At 44.3% G+C, this 14,718-nt stretch overlaps 1 protein-coding gene across 1 annotated transcript in view; it reads left to right on the forward strand.

The window, feature by feature from the left end:
- Window positions 1-1,700: 1,700 nt before the first annotated feature.
- GPCPD1 (glycerophosphocholine phosphodiesterase 1) overlaps window positions 1,701-14,718 on the forward strand; it is a gene marked incomplete at both ends in the record, with an annotated part of 53,780 nt that continues 40,762 nt past the window's right edge. Inside the window, 3 exons of the mRNA XM_080716420.1 lie at window positions 1,701-1,749; window positions 3,665-3,761; window positions 10,669-10,753. Coding sequence (XP_080572546.1) covers window positions 1,701-1,749; window positions 3,665-3,761; window positions 10,669-10,753 — 231 coding nt within the window. The remainder of the gene's footprint in view (window positions 1,750-3,664; window positions 3,762-10,668; window positions 10,754-14,718) is intronic.

Below are 14,718 nucleotides of genomic sequence, written 5' to 3' on the forward strand. Positions count from 1 at the left end.
CTTGAACCTTTGATCTGTTAGTCTCTGCCTCCCAAGTACTGGGATTATAGGCCTGAGGCACCACTCCCATCTTCCCCTCTACCACGTCAGAAGCCTGATCAGGAGAGATAGGTTGAATTCAGAACAGCTGCTTATCTGAGGAGGACAAGTGGCAAGAGCATCTCAACTCTTAAATAGAAAACATTTGGAGACTTCGCACCATTTCTGGTCCATACATTCTTACAGAATAGGTTTGTAAGGTAAGGTCTTAAATCTTGCTAGTACTTTCCAATTAATGCAGTCATTCTATATATAAGGTCTCTGAAATGAATCTTTTGCTAATAGTTAAGATTTTCATCTTTTTGCATCCTTTCTCTTTTTTTTCCGTATCAGAGTTACTTAAACTTTACAGTCTGGTGTAACGGTATACACCTTTAATCTCCCAGCACTTGGGAGGCTGAGACTGGAGAATTATACTCAGTAACTTAGGGAGACTATTGGCAGGATCTCTTTACTGAGATCCTGTTTCTAAATAAAAAATAAAGCCAGGCCTGGCACACTAGTAATCCCAGTACTTGGGAGGCTGAGACAGGAGGATTGGAGGTTCGAGGTCAGCGTCAGCAAATAGTGAGACTCGTTAACCTAATAAGACTCTGTTTCAGAATAAAAATAAAATAAAATTGGGTTGGGAGTGTAGCTCAGAATACTCCTGGGTTCAATCTCCTGTGCCACACACACAAAAAAAGTAAATAAAGAATAAAAAGGGCTGAGGGTATAGTTTAGTGGTAAAATTCTACTGGATTCTACCACTATTCCCAAAAAGTAGAAATAAAAATTCCTAAACCTAGTTCTTGGATTAACTTTTCCCCCCTCTTCTCCTTTGACAGTACAGATTGAGCCCAGGGGGTATTCTGTCTTCAGGCCACATCCCAGTTCTTTTTTTATTTTTGACACAGGGTCTCATTAAATTGCCCAGACTGGCTTGGAACGTGCAATCCTTCTGTCTTAGCCTCCCATGTTACTGCGATTACAGATGCATACTTCCACACCCAGCTCTTAACTCATTTTTTTTCTCCTATACTTTGTTGGCGCATTATAGTCTCACATCATGACATAGTTCAGTGATGCTTGGCGGCTTTCTGCTAGCTCCCGCCCCACTCCCCCTTCCCCTGCAGGAAATTGAGATTGACCTCGGCATTCTCACATATGTGAAGTCATTCCTCCCTCACGCTCCCTCCCTTTCCCTAGACCACCTCCCTGGCTCCAGTGCGGTTTCTCCATTACTTGGAGTCCATCTGGTATCCGATTGCCCCTGGCTCCCACAGATGAGAGAAAGCACAGGACCCTCTCTGGCTGGCCGGTCTCACCTCACCTAGTGTTCTCCAGGTCCATCCATTTTCTTGCAAATGACATAACTTTCTTCTTTTTTATTGCTGAGTAGAATTTTCGGTGTGTGTATATCCCATAACTACAATCCTTCATCTGCTGGCGGAGACCAGGGTGGTTCTGTAATTTGACTGTTGTCAGTGTGCTGCTGTAAGCATGAGTCTGCGTATGTTACTGCAGCATTCTGATTTCAGTCGCTTTGAAGAGATGCACTGGGGCGGCCTAGCTGGATTAAATCATTTCTTGATGGTAGCTAGCTACTGTTTTATTTTGATGTACTATAAATAATCTTTCTTTTTCTTCCTAGCAAGGCGTCCTAAAATAAATCCATCAAAATGACACCTTCTCAAGTTACCTTTGAAATAAGAGGAACTCTTCTACCAGGTATTGCAAAGTTTTACTTTAGCACAATTTTAAAAATTAAGGGAACGTTTTTCTTATCTGGTTTATTTTAAATATGGACTTGCTACTATAGTGGGCCTGATTTTTTTGATGAACATATCTTTAGGACTTGCCTATCGGAAATGTGCACAAAGCATAATAAAATCTAGGAGGGAACGCCGGGCGCGGTGGCGCACGCTTGTCATCCCCGCGCTTGGGAGGCGGAGACAGGAGGATCACGCAGGTTCGAAGCCAGCCGCGCTGGCTTAAGAGACCCTGTTTCCAAATAAAGTATAAAAATAGGTCTGGGAGTGTAACCCAGAGGTAAAAGGGCTTCCAGGAATCCCAGTACCACCAAAAAAAAAATCTAGGAGGGAAAAATACCTCCCTAAGTACTGTCAGGTTTGCCTGTTTTCCAGGAAAGCTGTGAATTTGGTTTTGCACAGGATGAAGATGGTTGGGCTAAGATTTCCTAAGTAGCACAAAAATGGGGGCAATCCTGCTAGCGTAAGAAGCTGGTGAACATGTGGCTAAGATAACTGTTGTATTCCTGTGAGTTTTCTTTAGTCTTATTGTATTTTGCTATCTTTTGAAACACTAAAGTAATTTTAGCATAAGCATATCAAAACAGTCCCACAACTAGGTGATGCACCGTGGTGTCAACGTCCCCTGGCTGTCCTGACCAGCTTTCAGTTCCTCACACAGGCTATGTTTTTCCCTTTCCTTCCTCTTTTGAAATTTTTTTCAAATTGTTTTCCCTGTCCAGATCTGTGCCTGCCCTGCCCCTTGACTCCCCATTTCACGAGGCAGTGGCCCTGAGAACTCTCGGGGTTCTGGCACCATTTTGTGGCTCTCCTAGAAACCGTATAGAACCGCTTACGTAATGTTTGTGGATGGCTTGCAGGCTCATGAAGGCATGACTTTGTCTTGTCAAAGAATAAATGAGTGACTAGCTCTGGGTCTAACACGTCCAAGTTCCCATTTTTAGTCCAGATAATCTGGTGCAGCGCTGCCTCTGGGGGAAGTTCTGCAGGTTGCAGGTTGCTAGCAGGCTGACTGTTGACTCTCGACCAAGTACTGGCCTGTGTCTTGTGGCCTCCTGGGCAGAGAAGACTGCAGAGCTGCCGCACACCGTTGACGGGAGCTGTAGGCAGGCAGCTTTCAGAAGGAGCCAGCCTGTCAGGCATACAGGCTGACTACAGAATTCCTGCTTGGTGAGGGCGCCACTCATTCTCAGGGATAGTGCCTGTAAATGTAGGCGACTCGGTAGGAAGGAGGTGGTGGAGGGACAGGGAAAGGGTGTTTGGGAGGACTCCCCCCACAGCCTCCCTCCCCGTTACCTCCGTCCCTCACCGCAGCAGGAGGAAGTATTCTCTGCTAAATACAGGGAGGCTGGGGAATACGAAGAGGGGTGAAGTTGGGGTGAGTAAAGTGGGAAGAAGCCAGATTTAGTGGTGAAACCTATAATACCAGGACTTGGGAAGCTGAGACAGGAGGATGAGAGGTTTGAGGCTAGCCTTAACAACTTAGTGTGTCCCTGTTTCAAAATTTAAAAAAAGTTGAGCGGGGCATGGTTGGGCATGCCTATAATCCTGGTACTTGGGAGACAGGCTTAAGGCCAGCTTCAGCAACTTTGGGGGACTGTCAACACCCCCGCAAGCCCCTGCCTCAATGAAGTGAAGCCCAATGCTGTGTTTTCCTGTTTCTGGGGCTTTGGTTCTGGAGAGGAGTCGAGCTGACATGCAGGCGCTAGTGTGGTCCCCGGGCCAGCCGTGTCTCCAGCGACGTCCTTCCACCTCGGCTCAAGGAGACTCTGCGTCCATCTGAAGTAGTGCTCCTGCCTGTTCTTTGCTTGTTTCCTGAAACTAAAGTTTGAGACTTTTTGCTAAGGAAAATCCTGATTATTGTGTATCTTTAGGAGAAGTTTTTGCAATATGTGGAAGCTGTGATGCTTTGGGAAACTGGAATCCAGCCAACGCTGTGGCTCTTCTTCCAGAAAACGAGACAGGGGAAAGGTAAGCTGAGCACTGCAGGTCGCAGACGCACCGCATCCCTTTGGGACTCGAGGCTTCAGGGGACTTGACTATAATTTTTTTTTTTTTTTTTTTGGCAGTGCTGAGGATGGAACCCAGGGGCATTCTGTCTTCAAGCTATGCCTCCAGCCCTATTTTTTATTCTTCATTTTGAAGCAGGGTCTCACAAAGTTGAGGAGGGCCACACTGAGTAGCTGAGGCTGTCTGCAAACCATGTTCTTCCTGTCTGAGCCTCCCAAATACTGGGATTATTAGCAGGTGCCCCACACCTGGTTGATAATTTTTCTTTCAGTTTAACTTTTGCTAGAGTATTACATGTACACATGTACTTAGAGAATGAAATCGTTTTTATAAGTTTGGGTGAAAAAACCAGGTTGCTCTAGCCGGACGTGGTGGTGCACGCTTGTAATCCCCCCCGCGCTTGGGAGGCGGACACAGGAGGATGGCGCAGGTTCTAAGCCAGCCGCGCTGGCTTAAGAGACCTTGTTTCCAAATAAAATATAAAATAGGTCTGGGAATGTAGCCCGGAGGTCGAAGGGTTTCCATCCCTAGCACTACCAAAAAACAAAACCAGGTTGCTCTGTTCCTCAGTCTCCATCTCTCAACCACTTACAATTCTTGACTTCTGCTGATCACGGGTGGCATGCGCACTTGCAGCCCCAGTACTTGGGAGGCTGAGGCAGGAGGATCACATCGTAGTCAACCTCAGCTACTTAGTGAGGCCCTGTGCAACTTAGTGACACCCTGTTTCAAAATAGACTAAAAAATAGGGCTGGAGGTGTAGCTTGGTGGTAGGATGCCCCTCACTCAGTTCAATCCTCAGTACCTAAAAAAAAAGCTTTTTTTTTTTTTTTTTGATACTGGGGTTCCTGGAAGCCCTTCTACCTCCGGGCTACACTCCCAGACCTATTCTATATTTTTTTTATTTGGAAACAGAGTCTCTTAAGCCAGCGCGGCTGGCTTAGAACCCGCGCGATCCTCCTGTCTCTGCCTCCCAAGCGCGGGGATTACAAGCGTGCACCACAACGCCCAGCACAACTTTTTTTTTTTTTTTTAACCTTTTTTTGTACTTCCTTATTTCTAAATATCAGGCTTAGCCATTAGCCAACGTGGTGGCGCAGGCTTGTAATCCCAGTACTTGGGAGGCTGAGATAGGAGGATCTGAGTTTGTGGACAGCCTCAGCTACTTAGTGAGGCCCTCTGCAACTCAGTGAGACCCGGTTTCAAAATAAAGAATAAAAAATAGGGTTGGGGGTATAGCTCGGAGGTCAAATGCCCCTAGTTTCCATCCCCAGTGCCAAAGGAAGAAAAAAAAATAGCAGGCTTATAATACTTTTATATTTAAAACAAAACTTAGACATTATTTTTTTTGCTTTCCAGTCCCATTTTCTCTCTTTGGCGGGTTTGGCTCTGGGGACGGATCCGGAGCCTCACACATGTCAGGCGTGTGCTCAGTCACCGGGCGCTGTCCCGAGCCGTCAGCAGATATTCTTTTTTGTTGTTGTTGTTTTTCTTTTTTGTGGCTGGGGGTGGAACCCAGGGGTAGTCTTCTCCGAGCCACACTCCCAGGCCTGTTTTCGTTTTGTTTTGAAACAGGTGCCGCTACTTGCTGGGTCTGTTCTCAGACGTGTTCTCCCATCTCAGCCTTCCAAGAACTGGCATTATAAGTGTGTGCCACCTTGCCCAGCCCTTTTCATTTGTATACAGGGTCTCAAAAAGTTGCTTAAGGTCTTACTAAGTTGCTAAGGCTAGCCTCACACTTGTGATCCTCCTGTCTCAACTTTCCAAGCTCTGGGACCACAGATGTGCCACCATACCTGGATATGACTCATTTAAAAAAAAAATAAAATAAAACCGGGCGTGGTGGTGCACACTTATAATCCCCGCATTTGGGAGGCTGAGACAGGAGGATCGCGGTTTGCAGACAGCCTCAGCTACTTAGTGAGGCCCTTTGCAACTCAGTGAGACCCTGTTTCAAAATAAAGAATAAAAAAGAGGGCTGGGAGTGTTGCTTGGAGGTAGAATGCCCCCTGGGTTCCATCCCCAGTACTGCAAAACAAATTAAATAATAAATATATAAATATATAAAAATAAAATACAATAAAATAAAATAGAGCCAGGCATGGTGGCACACGTCTGTAGTCCCAGGACTTGAGAGGCTGAGACAGGAGTAGTGTGGGTTTGAGGACAGTCTCAGCAAGTAGTGAGACTCTCATCCACCTAGTGAGACTCTGTTTAAAAAAAAAAAAAATAGGGCTGAGGGGTAGCGCTTGGAGGTAGAGCACCCCTGGGTTCAATCCCCAATACCAAAATAAGTAAGTAGATGAATAAAGAGATAAATAAAATAGGGCTGGTGTTAGAACTCAGAGGTGGAATGACCCTGGGTTCATTTCCCAGTATTACAAACATGAAAAATAAGAAAAAAATGTTTTCAGTAGCAGCACTCAGTCCAGGCCTGAGCGTGGCCCAGGCGCAGCGGCCCGAGGAGGGCCTGCAGCTCTATGCAGTGCGCTGTGAGCTTGGGGGCTTTAATGTCTTGTCCTCAGATACGGTCTACGTGGCGAGGGGCTAGGTAGAGTCCGTACATAGATGTTAACAAAGGTGGCGCTTAGCCAGCACCCGGATATTTGGAAATGTTTAGCGTTTTCTGAAGTAGCATACAAATACACCTAGAGCTGCCTTAGAGAAACGCCATCTGAGGTGTCTGGTTAGAGATTGGTTAGAGATCTTTTAGGTTGTCGCTGGCATGTGGCGCACGCTTGTAATCCCAGTACTCGGGAGGCTGAGACTGGAAGACCATAGGTGTGAAGCCAGCCTCAGCAGCTTAGTGAGGCTCTCAGCAACTAAGTGAAACCCTGTCTCCAAATGTAAAATAGGTCTGGGGTATACTCCAGAAGTAGAGGGCCCCTGGATTCCATCCCCATGACCACAAAAAATAAAGCTTTTTAGGTTCACATGCGGTTTTCCCTATAGAGCAGTATTGCTAAAAATGCGACCTGTAGTCCAAGGGACTTTTTTTTTTTTTGGTGCCTGGTGGTTGAACCCAGGGTCATTCTACCTCTGAGCTATACCCCCACCCCTATTTTGTTTGAAAACAGGGTCACTGAGTTGCTGGGAGCCACATAAGTTTTTTAGGCTGGCTTCAAACCTGTGGTCCAGTCTTAGCCTCTTGCATACTGGGGTTAAAGGCGTGTTTCCCCATGCCTGATTCCAAAAGACTTTTTTTTTCGGGTCTGGGGAGGGAACCCAGGGGTATTTGACCTCCGAGCTACACCCCCCTGCCCTATTTTTTATTCTTTATTTTGAAACAGGGTCTCACTAAATTGCGGAGGGCCTCACTAAGTAGCTGAGCTCTCCGTGAACCGTGATCCTCTGGTCTCGTCCTTTGGTCTCAGCCTCCCAAATGCTGGGATTACAAGCGTGCACCACCACACCCGGCTCCAAAAGACTTTTTAATCAGTACATGATATGAGAAATACATTGAGAGCAATCCTTCAGAGGTGTTTATAACAAACCAGGCGTGGTGGCACATGCTTACAGTCTCACTGATTGTAAGGCTGAGACAGGAGGATCGCAGGTTTGCAGCCAGCCTCAGCTACTTAGTGAGGCCTTCCTCAAATTATGAGACCCTGCTTTAAAATAACAAATAATAAATAGGGCTGGGGGTGTAGCTTGGAGGTTGAATGTCCTTGGGTTCAATCCCCAATACCACACACAAAAAATAAGTATAACAGTTTGCCGTTGGTGGGTCATCTCTCCATGTCATCGTGGACTTGTTTCATTGAACTGGGTGTGTAGATGAGACGTATTAGTCGCCAGACACAGAATAAAACAATGAGCAAATAAAAGCAGGTCCTCCACAGCAGATGGTCTGAGGAGCGCGTGGCAAAACCAAGAGGCAACGAGAAAAGCAGCTCAGCGCTCTGCAGCCAGGGCACTCTACCTCCGAGCTACACCCCAGCCCTGTTTTGTATTCTTTATTTATTTTCTTTTTATTTTTGGTGGTACTGGGGGTGGAACCCAGAGGCTTTCTACCTCCGGGCTATACTCCCAGACCCATTTTTATATATTTTTTGGAAACAGGGTCTCACTAAGTTGCTGAGAGCCTCACGAAGTAGCCGAGGCTGGCTTTGAACATGCGCGATCCTCCTGTCTCAGCCTCCCAAGCGCGGGGATGACAAGCGTGCGCCACCACGCCCGGCACGTATTCTTTATTTTGAGACAGGCCTCACTGAGTTGCATTTAGATAGAATTCAGTTCTCCGTACACGTACATGGCAGCTAGAGCTCTGGGATTTTTGTCTACTTAGAGATCATTTGAAGGTTGTGGCATTGTTTCCTAGTAAGGCCAAAGATGCTTTACCTGCCCTCTGTATGTCTTATGATATTTAGGAGGGCAGTTCAAAGCAGCCAGTTGGACTCACTCTCCAGGCTCCTCCTGGTTTTTCCTAATTTTAATCAGGTTCTGTTCCAGCTTGAGTTCACTGAACAGTTTGCATCTTGGCTTCAACATTTGCTTTGCCTTCCCACCTCTTTGTTTAGCGGTTGCTTAGGGGTTCTTAACCAAGGGAGCAATTAGAATTGCTTTTTTAAAATGTACATGCCGCCGGGCGTGGTAATCCCCGCGCTTGGGAGGCCGAGACAGAAGGATCTCACAGGTTCGAAGCCATCCTTGGCTACTTAGTGAGGCTCTCAGCAACTTAGTGAGACCGTTGCCAAATAAAGTATAAAATAGGTCTGTAAGTATAGCCGGAGGTAGAAAAGCCCCTGGGTTCCACCCCCAGTACCACACTCAAAAAAAAAAGTACATGCCGAGCTCCTGCTTCTGGAGACTGAGAAATAATAAATGGGAAAGGAGTGCCAGCACAGATTTAAAATTTGCCACTCCTTCTCTGCATATCTGGCACTCGTTTTACATACTCTGGTGCACTTTTTTGTGTGTGTGGTACTGGGTATTGAACCCAGAGGCATTCTACCTTTGAGCTACACCCCTAGCCCAATTTTATCCTTATTTGGAAGCAGGGTCTCACCAGGTTGATGAGATTTGCACTACTTGCTGAGGCTGGCCTTGAACCTGCGATCCTCCTGTATCAGTCTCCTAAGTATAGGGAATCCAGATGTGTGCCACCATGCCCAGCTTCTGGTGGACTTTTATAAATTGGATAGTTCTGAACCCCACTCCCTCCTTTGGTATTGGGAGTTGAATCCATGGGCATTTTACCTTTGTGCTATAACCCAGCACTTTTTATTTTTTATTTTAAAACAAGGTGTAACTAAGTTGCTGAGGTCTTGCTAAAATGAAGCTATCCTCAAACCTGTGATCCTCTTGTCTCAGCCTCCCAAGTGCTAGAATTACAGGCATGTCCCCTCCCCCCCCATGCCTGGCTTAGTTTTTTGGTAGCAGAGATTAGTTGATAATAAACTAGGTTGAGCCGGGGCATGGTGGCGCACACTTGTAATCCCAGCATTCGGGAGGCTGAGACCGGAGGATTGCGGTTCGCAGACAGCCTCAGCTACTTAGTGAGTCCCTTTGCAACTCAGTAAGACCCAGTTTCAAAATGAAGAATAAAAAATAGGGCAGGGGGTGTAGCTTGGAGGTCAAATGCCCCTGGGTTCCATCCCTAGACCTGCCAAAAAAAAAAAAAAAGTTGAAGCTGGGTATACACGCTTGTAATACCAGTACCTGGGAGGCTGAGACAGGAAGATCTGGGTTTGCAGCCAGCCGCAGATACTTAGTGAAGCATTCTGCAACTTAGTAAGACCTGTTTCAAAATAAAAAATAGAAAAATTGGGCTGGAAGTGTAGGTTGGAGGTAGAATGCCCCCCAGTACCGCAAAAAAATAAAAAAAAGAATTCTGAGGCTCATGAGGGAAATGTTGGGATATTTATGTCAAGGCTTGCTATCCATACTTTACAGTAGAGACTCATAATCACAAAAGAATCTCAGTGGCCAGTGACCTTCTATCAGAGTCTCCATGACCAGGTAGCACCTCAGACCCATGGAACACCCCGGGTGGAGCCTAGCATACACGTGTTATTATATTAGTACCTGATCCACTGAAGGTAGCCGGGTCTGTTGGTGTCCGCAGTTGTGGGTGTTCCATTAGGAGGCAGGACGGATCAGGGTGGAGATAGGCTCCAGAATGTGGGTGGCAGAGGCAGGTGGGAGCTGCCCTCTGGTGTCAGTAAGAACCGTGGAGCTGAACAACTTAGGCTGAATTAATGCTGCCGAAGTGTTGATCACAGTCACTCAGAAGTGTGTTAAAGTTCAGATTGCGAGGCCTCCACCTGCCAGAGTGTATCAGTCTAGGTCTGCGCGGGCCTGAGAAGCTGCATTTCTAACAGGCCCGCTGATACTGAGTCTCGGAAATCATGAACCATAGCAGCGCCTCTTACCTGAGCCAGCTCTGAGCCACAGCCTCAGTGTCTGTTAGAATAGTCTGGTTCAGGTGGAGGCAGGAGTTGAAACCAGTGACGGTCCTGAGTGCTTGGTAGCTGAAGGACGGGGAGGTGGCACGCGCCTCACTGTGACCCCGGGGGCTTTGGTCTCGGAGCCTCTTAGCAACCACGTAGCATCTCCAGCCCATGGGGAGTGAGAAGGTTCTGATGCCCTCTTTCCTCTCTGAGGTCTCACCCGCACTGAGGCCTCTCACCCCAGGCGCCTTTGGGCTCTTTTTCCTTGCTCTGTGCGCACAGGGAAGCAGGCGGCGGGAGGATGGCTCTTCTGTGGTTTATCACCGTTCCCACCGCCTGCTTGGGCAGCCAGGAGTAGTTCTGTGTGTGAACAAACGGGTGACATTGTCCCAGCCCGTATGTGAGGGTTCCGTGCAGTGTGAGGCCTTTCTGCGTCCTTTGACTGGGCTAACGGCGCTCCTCCTCCTCTTCCTCAGCGTCCTGTGGAAAGCCAGCACCGAGCTCAGTCGAGGCGTGTCGGTTCAGTACCGCTACTTCAGAGGGTGCTTCTTAGAACCAAAGGTATGTTTTCTTTATCTAGCTTCCAGCTTCCTTAGCACTTCTTTCAAAAGCAACTAACTTAGGTCTGAAAATATTAAAGCGAAATGAGTTTGTTTTAATCAAATAAGGAAGAGCATTCTCAGTAACATTTTAGTCTCAGGAAGCAAGTAAGTCGCCATGTGAGAGGCAGACGTTGTCTGCTGTGGGATTTTAAAAAACCAATAGTAAGTATGTTCTGCAATATTCTTAAAAATTGGTATAAATGATAAATGCCCTTGATACGTGTGCATTTTCTATAACTTTTCTAAATCAGTAACAAGCTGCAAAAGTTTTTTTTTTAATTCTATATGGTATAAATACATTTAGAGGAAGGTATTGCCAGCTCTAAGTGGGTATTTTTAAAATGACTTCCAGGCAGCCCTACCTTAGTGGCTGCATTCTTTAACTCTTATACAGATTGAAGTGATTCTTTTTCTATTTTTTCATGAGATGGTATAAATTGGCCAGGATCTTTTCTTAAGGCCTTTGGAGTTTCTATTAATTAACCTGTCTGATCACAGTGATTATTTTGGGATTTGTTTTTGCATTTAGAAAAGAAAAAAGTTGATTTTGCTGAAAGGATTCTTTTTCCTCATATTTTTACCTTTTACACTCTTGGGCTGCACGTGAATGAGGGCTTAGGCAGGGGTCTCGGAAACAAAACATGGATTAGACCTTTTTTTTTAAAAAAATTATCTCCTTTGGGAGTCACGGATACTCTTGCTACATGTGAAAACTGCAAGCAGTCACTATCACCTTGTTCTCTTGGCATCGTTATAAAGGAGTAAAAACCTGACAACCCCACTTCAGCTGTCTTTTGCACCTATTACTTTTTTTATTCCAAGAATATTTTGTAAACACCCAGTAACTGAACTTAAATTACGTTACAGTTGATCATTGTGTTGGCTTATCTTGACAATAGTCTTGCCTTGACACTTAAGAAAAGACTGTCCATTACCTGTTTGCTTAGAGGTTATGCATCATGACAAAAGTTTTTTAGTATAAATTGAACAATTGCGTGTAGCTAAATAAGTCCTACACTCATGACATCTAAAATCTGAGAATCTGGTATGAAATTCAGTCTTGTGACATGAAATCGATTAAATTGTACTGGGAACTTAAAGAAAAATCATAGTCCTTTGGGCATAGTTTTCTAAAGTAAGACTGTTGTCAACACAGATCAAATTAAGCCAACCTCTAGTGTTTTTCTTTTCATTAAAATGTAATCAAAAGCAGCACTCAGTTCAAAATGACTTTTGGAAAAATTGGCAAGAAGTCTCTTTAAAAGTAAAAAAAAAAAAAAAAAAAAAAACCGACACGTTTTCTCCCTTGTAATACTTGCAAAAGTTTACAGTATATGTTGGTGAGTGTGTTTCTTCAAGTAGGTGCTTGCTCTGTATCGTGTACACATGTACCGTGTGATGCAGGGGCTGCCAGGGTAAGTATGTTTTTCATGGAATAGAGTAAATAGAAATCCATGCATAGAGCTATTTTTTTTTACATGCTGGCTTAAACTGACACTTTAAAAGTTGGTGGCACTTTTAAAATTAAGCATTTTTATTAGAAGTATGAAACTTTGTCACAGTTGTGCATTGTCAAATGACGGGAATGTGCAAGGAATGCTAAGTTGTGAAACGGCATGTATTAACGCAGTGCGTATCTTATGGATATATGGAATGATAGGAAAACAAGAGCAAAAGCACTGGAAGGCTGGGATAGGAGACGGGAGTCACGTTGCTCGCTCAAGTTTTAGGAGGTAGTGTAGCCAGGCAGGTGTAGGACCTGAGCTAAAAATGTGTGGTTTGGGAAGTCACTTGACCTTTAGATTTTAGTTTCTCCACCTGTAGAATTAAGGGTTTGAACTGCAGGTTTTTTAGGTCCCCTTCATTCTCAGATTTTATTGTGAGAAAATACAATTTTACCATTCTTATTTTCTCTCCCATAGTTTGCTTTTTCTGGTATTTTTCTTTTAGTTTAGGAGGTTGAGCCCTGAAATCCTTTTTTCAGTTTTCCTAGCTGTGTGCTGCTCTCTTTGTGTTTTATGAACTTAGAGTAAGATGTTAATATGTTAAAATTCAAAGTGTTTATAGATAACAAGGCAGCCTGTTACTGAAACAGAGCAAACAAAGATAGTGGGCTTTTTTTTTTTTAATGAAAACACTGATATAAATCTATAGATCGTTCATTTTCACATCTTCATTAAAGATTTTTGAATTAACGTGTAATTTAGGCCTTTTTCTTCATTACCATCCCTCTCTGCTTGTGGCTGGAATTAGGAATGTTTCTCATAGTGAAATGCTAGCAAATTTTTAATTATATCCATTGAAAATTTTCTTTATTTTTGAGAAAATAGATCTGTATTTATCAGAAACACCTATTCATAAATACTTATATAATCCACAGATTCATTAAAAATTCTCATAATTTGATCTTAATCTCCTTGACTTTTCTTTAAGTCCTTTAACAAAAAAATCAATCACCTCTAGGAGGCAGATTTTCATTTTCAGAATAGCTTAGGTTGTCATTTTTTTGAACGGTTTCTTTTCTTTTTCTGGTACTGGGAATTGAACGTGGAGTGCTGTACCTCCTAGCTACAGCTTCAGTCCTATTTATTTTTTGTTTTGAAACAGAGTCTCACTAGGTTGCCGAGAATCTAAGTTGCTGAGGCTGATTTTGAACCTGCCGTCCTTCTGTTTTAGCCTGCCCAGTTTTGGGGTTACAGGCATGTACCGCATGCCTGGTTTAGAAGGGTTTCTTTTCTTTTCTTTTCTTTGCAGGTCTGGGGATGGAACCCAGGAGAATTCTACCTCTGAGCTACACCCCCCTGCCCTACTTTTTTATTCTTTATTTTGAAACAGGGTCTTACTAAGTTACGGAGGGCCTCACCAAGTAGCTGAGACTGTCTGCGAACCGCGATCCTCCTGTCTCAGCCTCCCAAATGCTGGGATTACAAGTGTGCGCCATCACGCCCAGCTAAAGGGTTTCTTAATACAGTAAAAAGTTCTTTTGAATGCTGAATGCTCTAGCTGTTGACTTGAGGTTCAAATCTTCTCAGAGGTACCTGTTGGCCTAGTTTCTTTTGTTAAATCGTGTGTAGGGCTTATTTTTCTTACTGGTCATTCTAAAAAGAGTGACGTTAACAATGGCTTTGCCTTCTTTATGACATCATAATAAAAATTCCCCAGTCTACTTTTACATGCAAAATTGTGGAAAGAAAAACAATAAACAATTTAGAAGTTCGTTTCTGCAGAGCCGTGGTATTGACATGCCTTGCTGCTGACGAGTTTTTTGCTTACTGGATTCATAAAGACAAATCGATGGGGTGCGTGGTGCACAAACTTTAGCTGACTTATCTCCGTCCTTCCTGAAGCTGAAGAGTGTCCCCAAGAAAGCTCATAGCCGTGCATGCCTGGTAGTCCTAGTACCTGGGAGACTGAGACAGGATGATCACCGGTTCCTAGAGATTACCCTCAGCAATTTATGAGACCCTGTTTCAAAAGTAGAAAATAAAGTATGGATGGGGGTATAGTTCAAAGGTGAAATGTCCGTGTGTTTAATCTTTATATCCCCTGCCTCCAAACACACACACAAAGCAACACAGAGCAGTAGTTAAGATTTTTCTTTTGCAGACAGATTTTTCAAGCCAGGTATAGTAACGCTTGACTATATATAATCCCAGTACTTGGGAGCCTGAGACAGGAGGATCCCGGGTTCCAGGCCAACCTCAGCAACTTAGGGATACCCTGCTCTAGAAAAATAAAATAATAAAGATTATTACCAGGGGGTAAAGAAAAAGATTTTTAAATGTTTTCGTTAGTACATACTCAGAAACATTGCTACAGTTATCTGTGAAACAAATGTACTGGACCTATACTATGGAATATTGTTTTCGATTGATACTACTACTTTTTTTTTTCTCCAAAGAACTATATTCTATGTTATTTCAA

This window comes from Muscardinus avellanarius (genome assembly GCF_963383645.1).
Source record: "Muscardinus avellanarius genome assembly, chromosome: 19".
In the NCBI taxonomy this organism is placed as follows: domain Eukaryota; kingdom Metazoa; phylum Chordata; class Mammalia; order Rodentia; family Gliridae; genus Muscardinus; species Muscardinus avellanarius.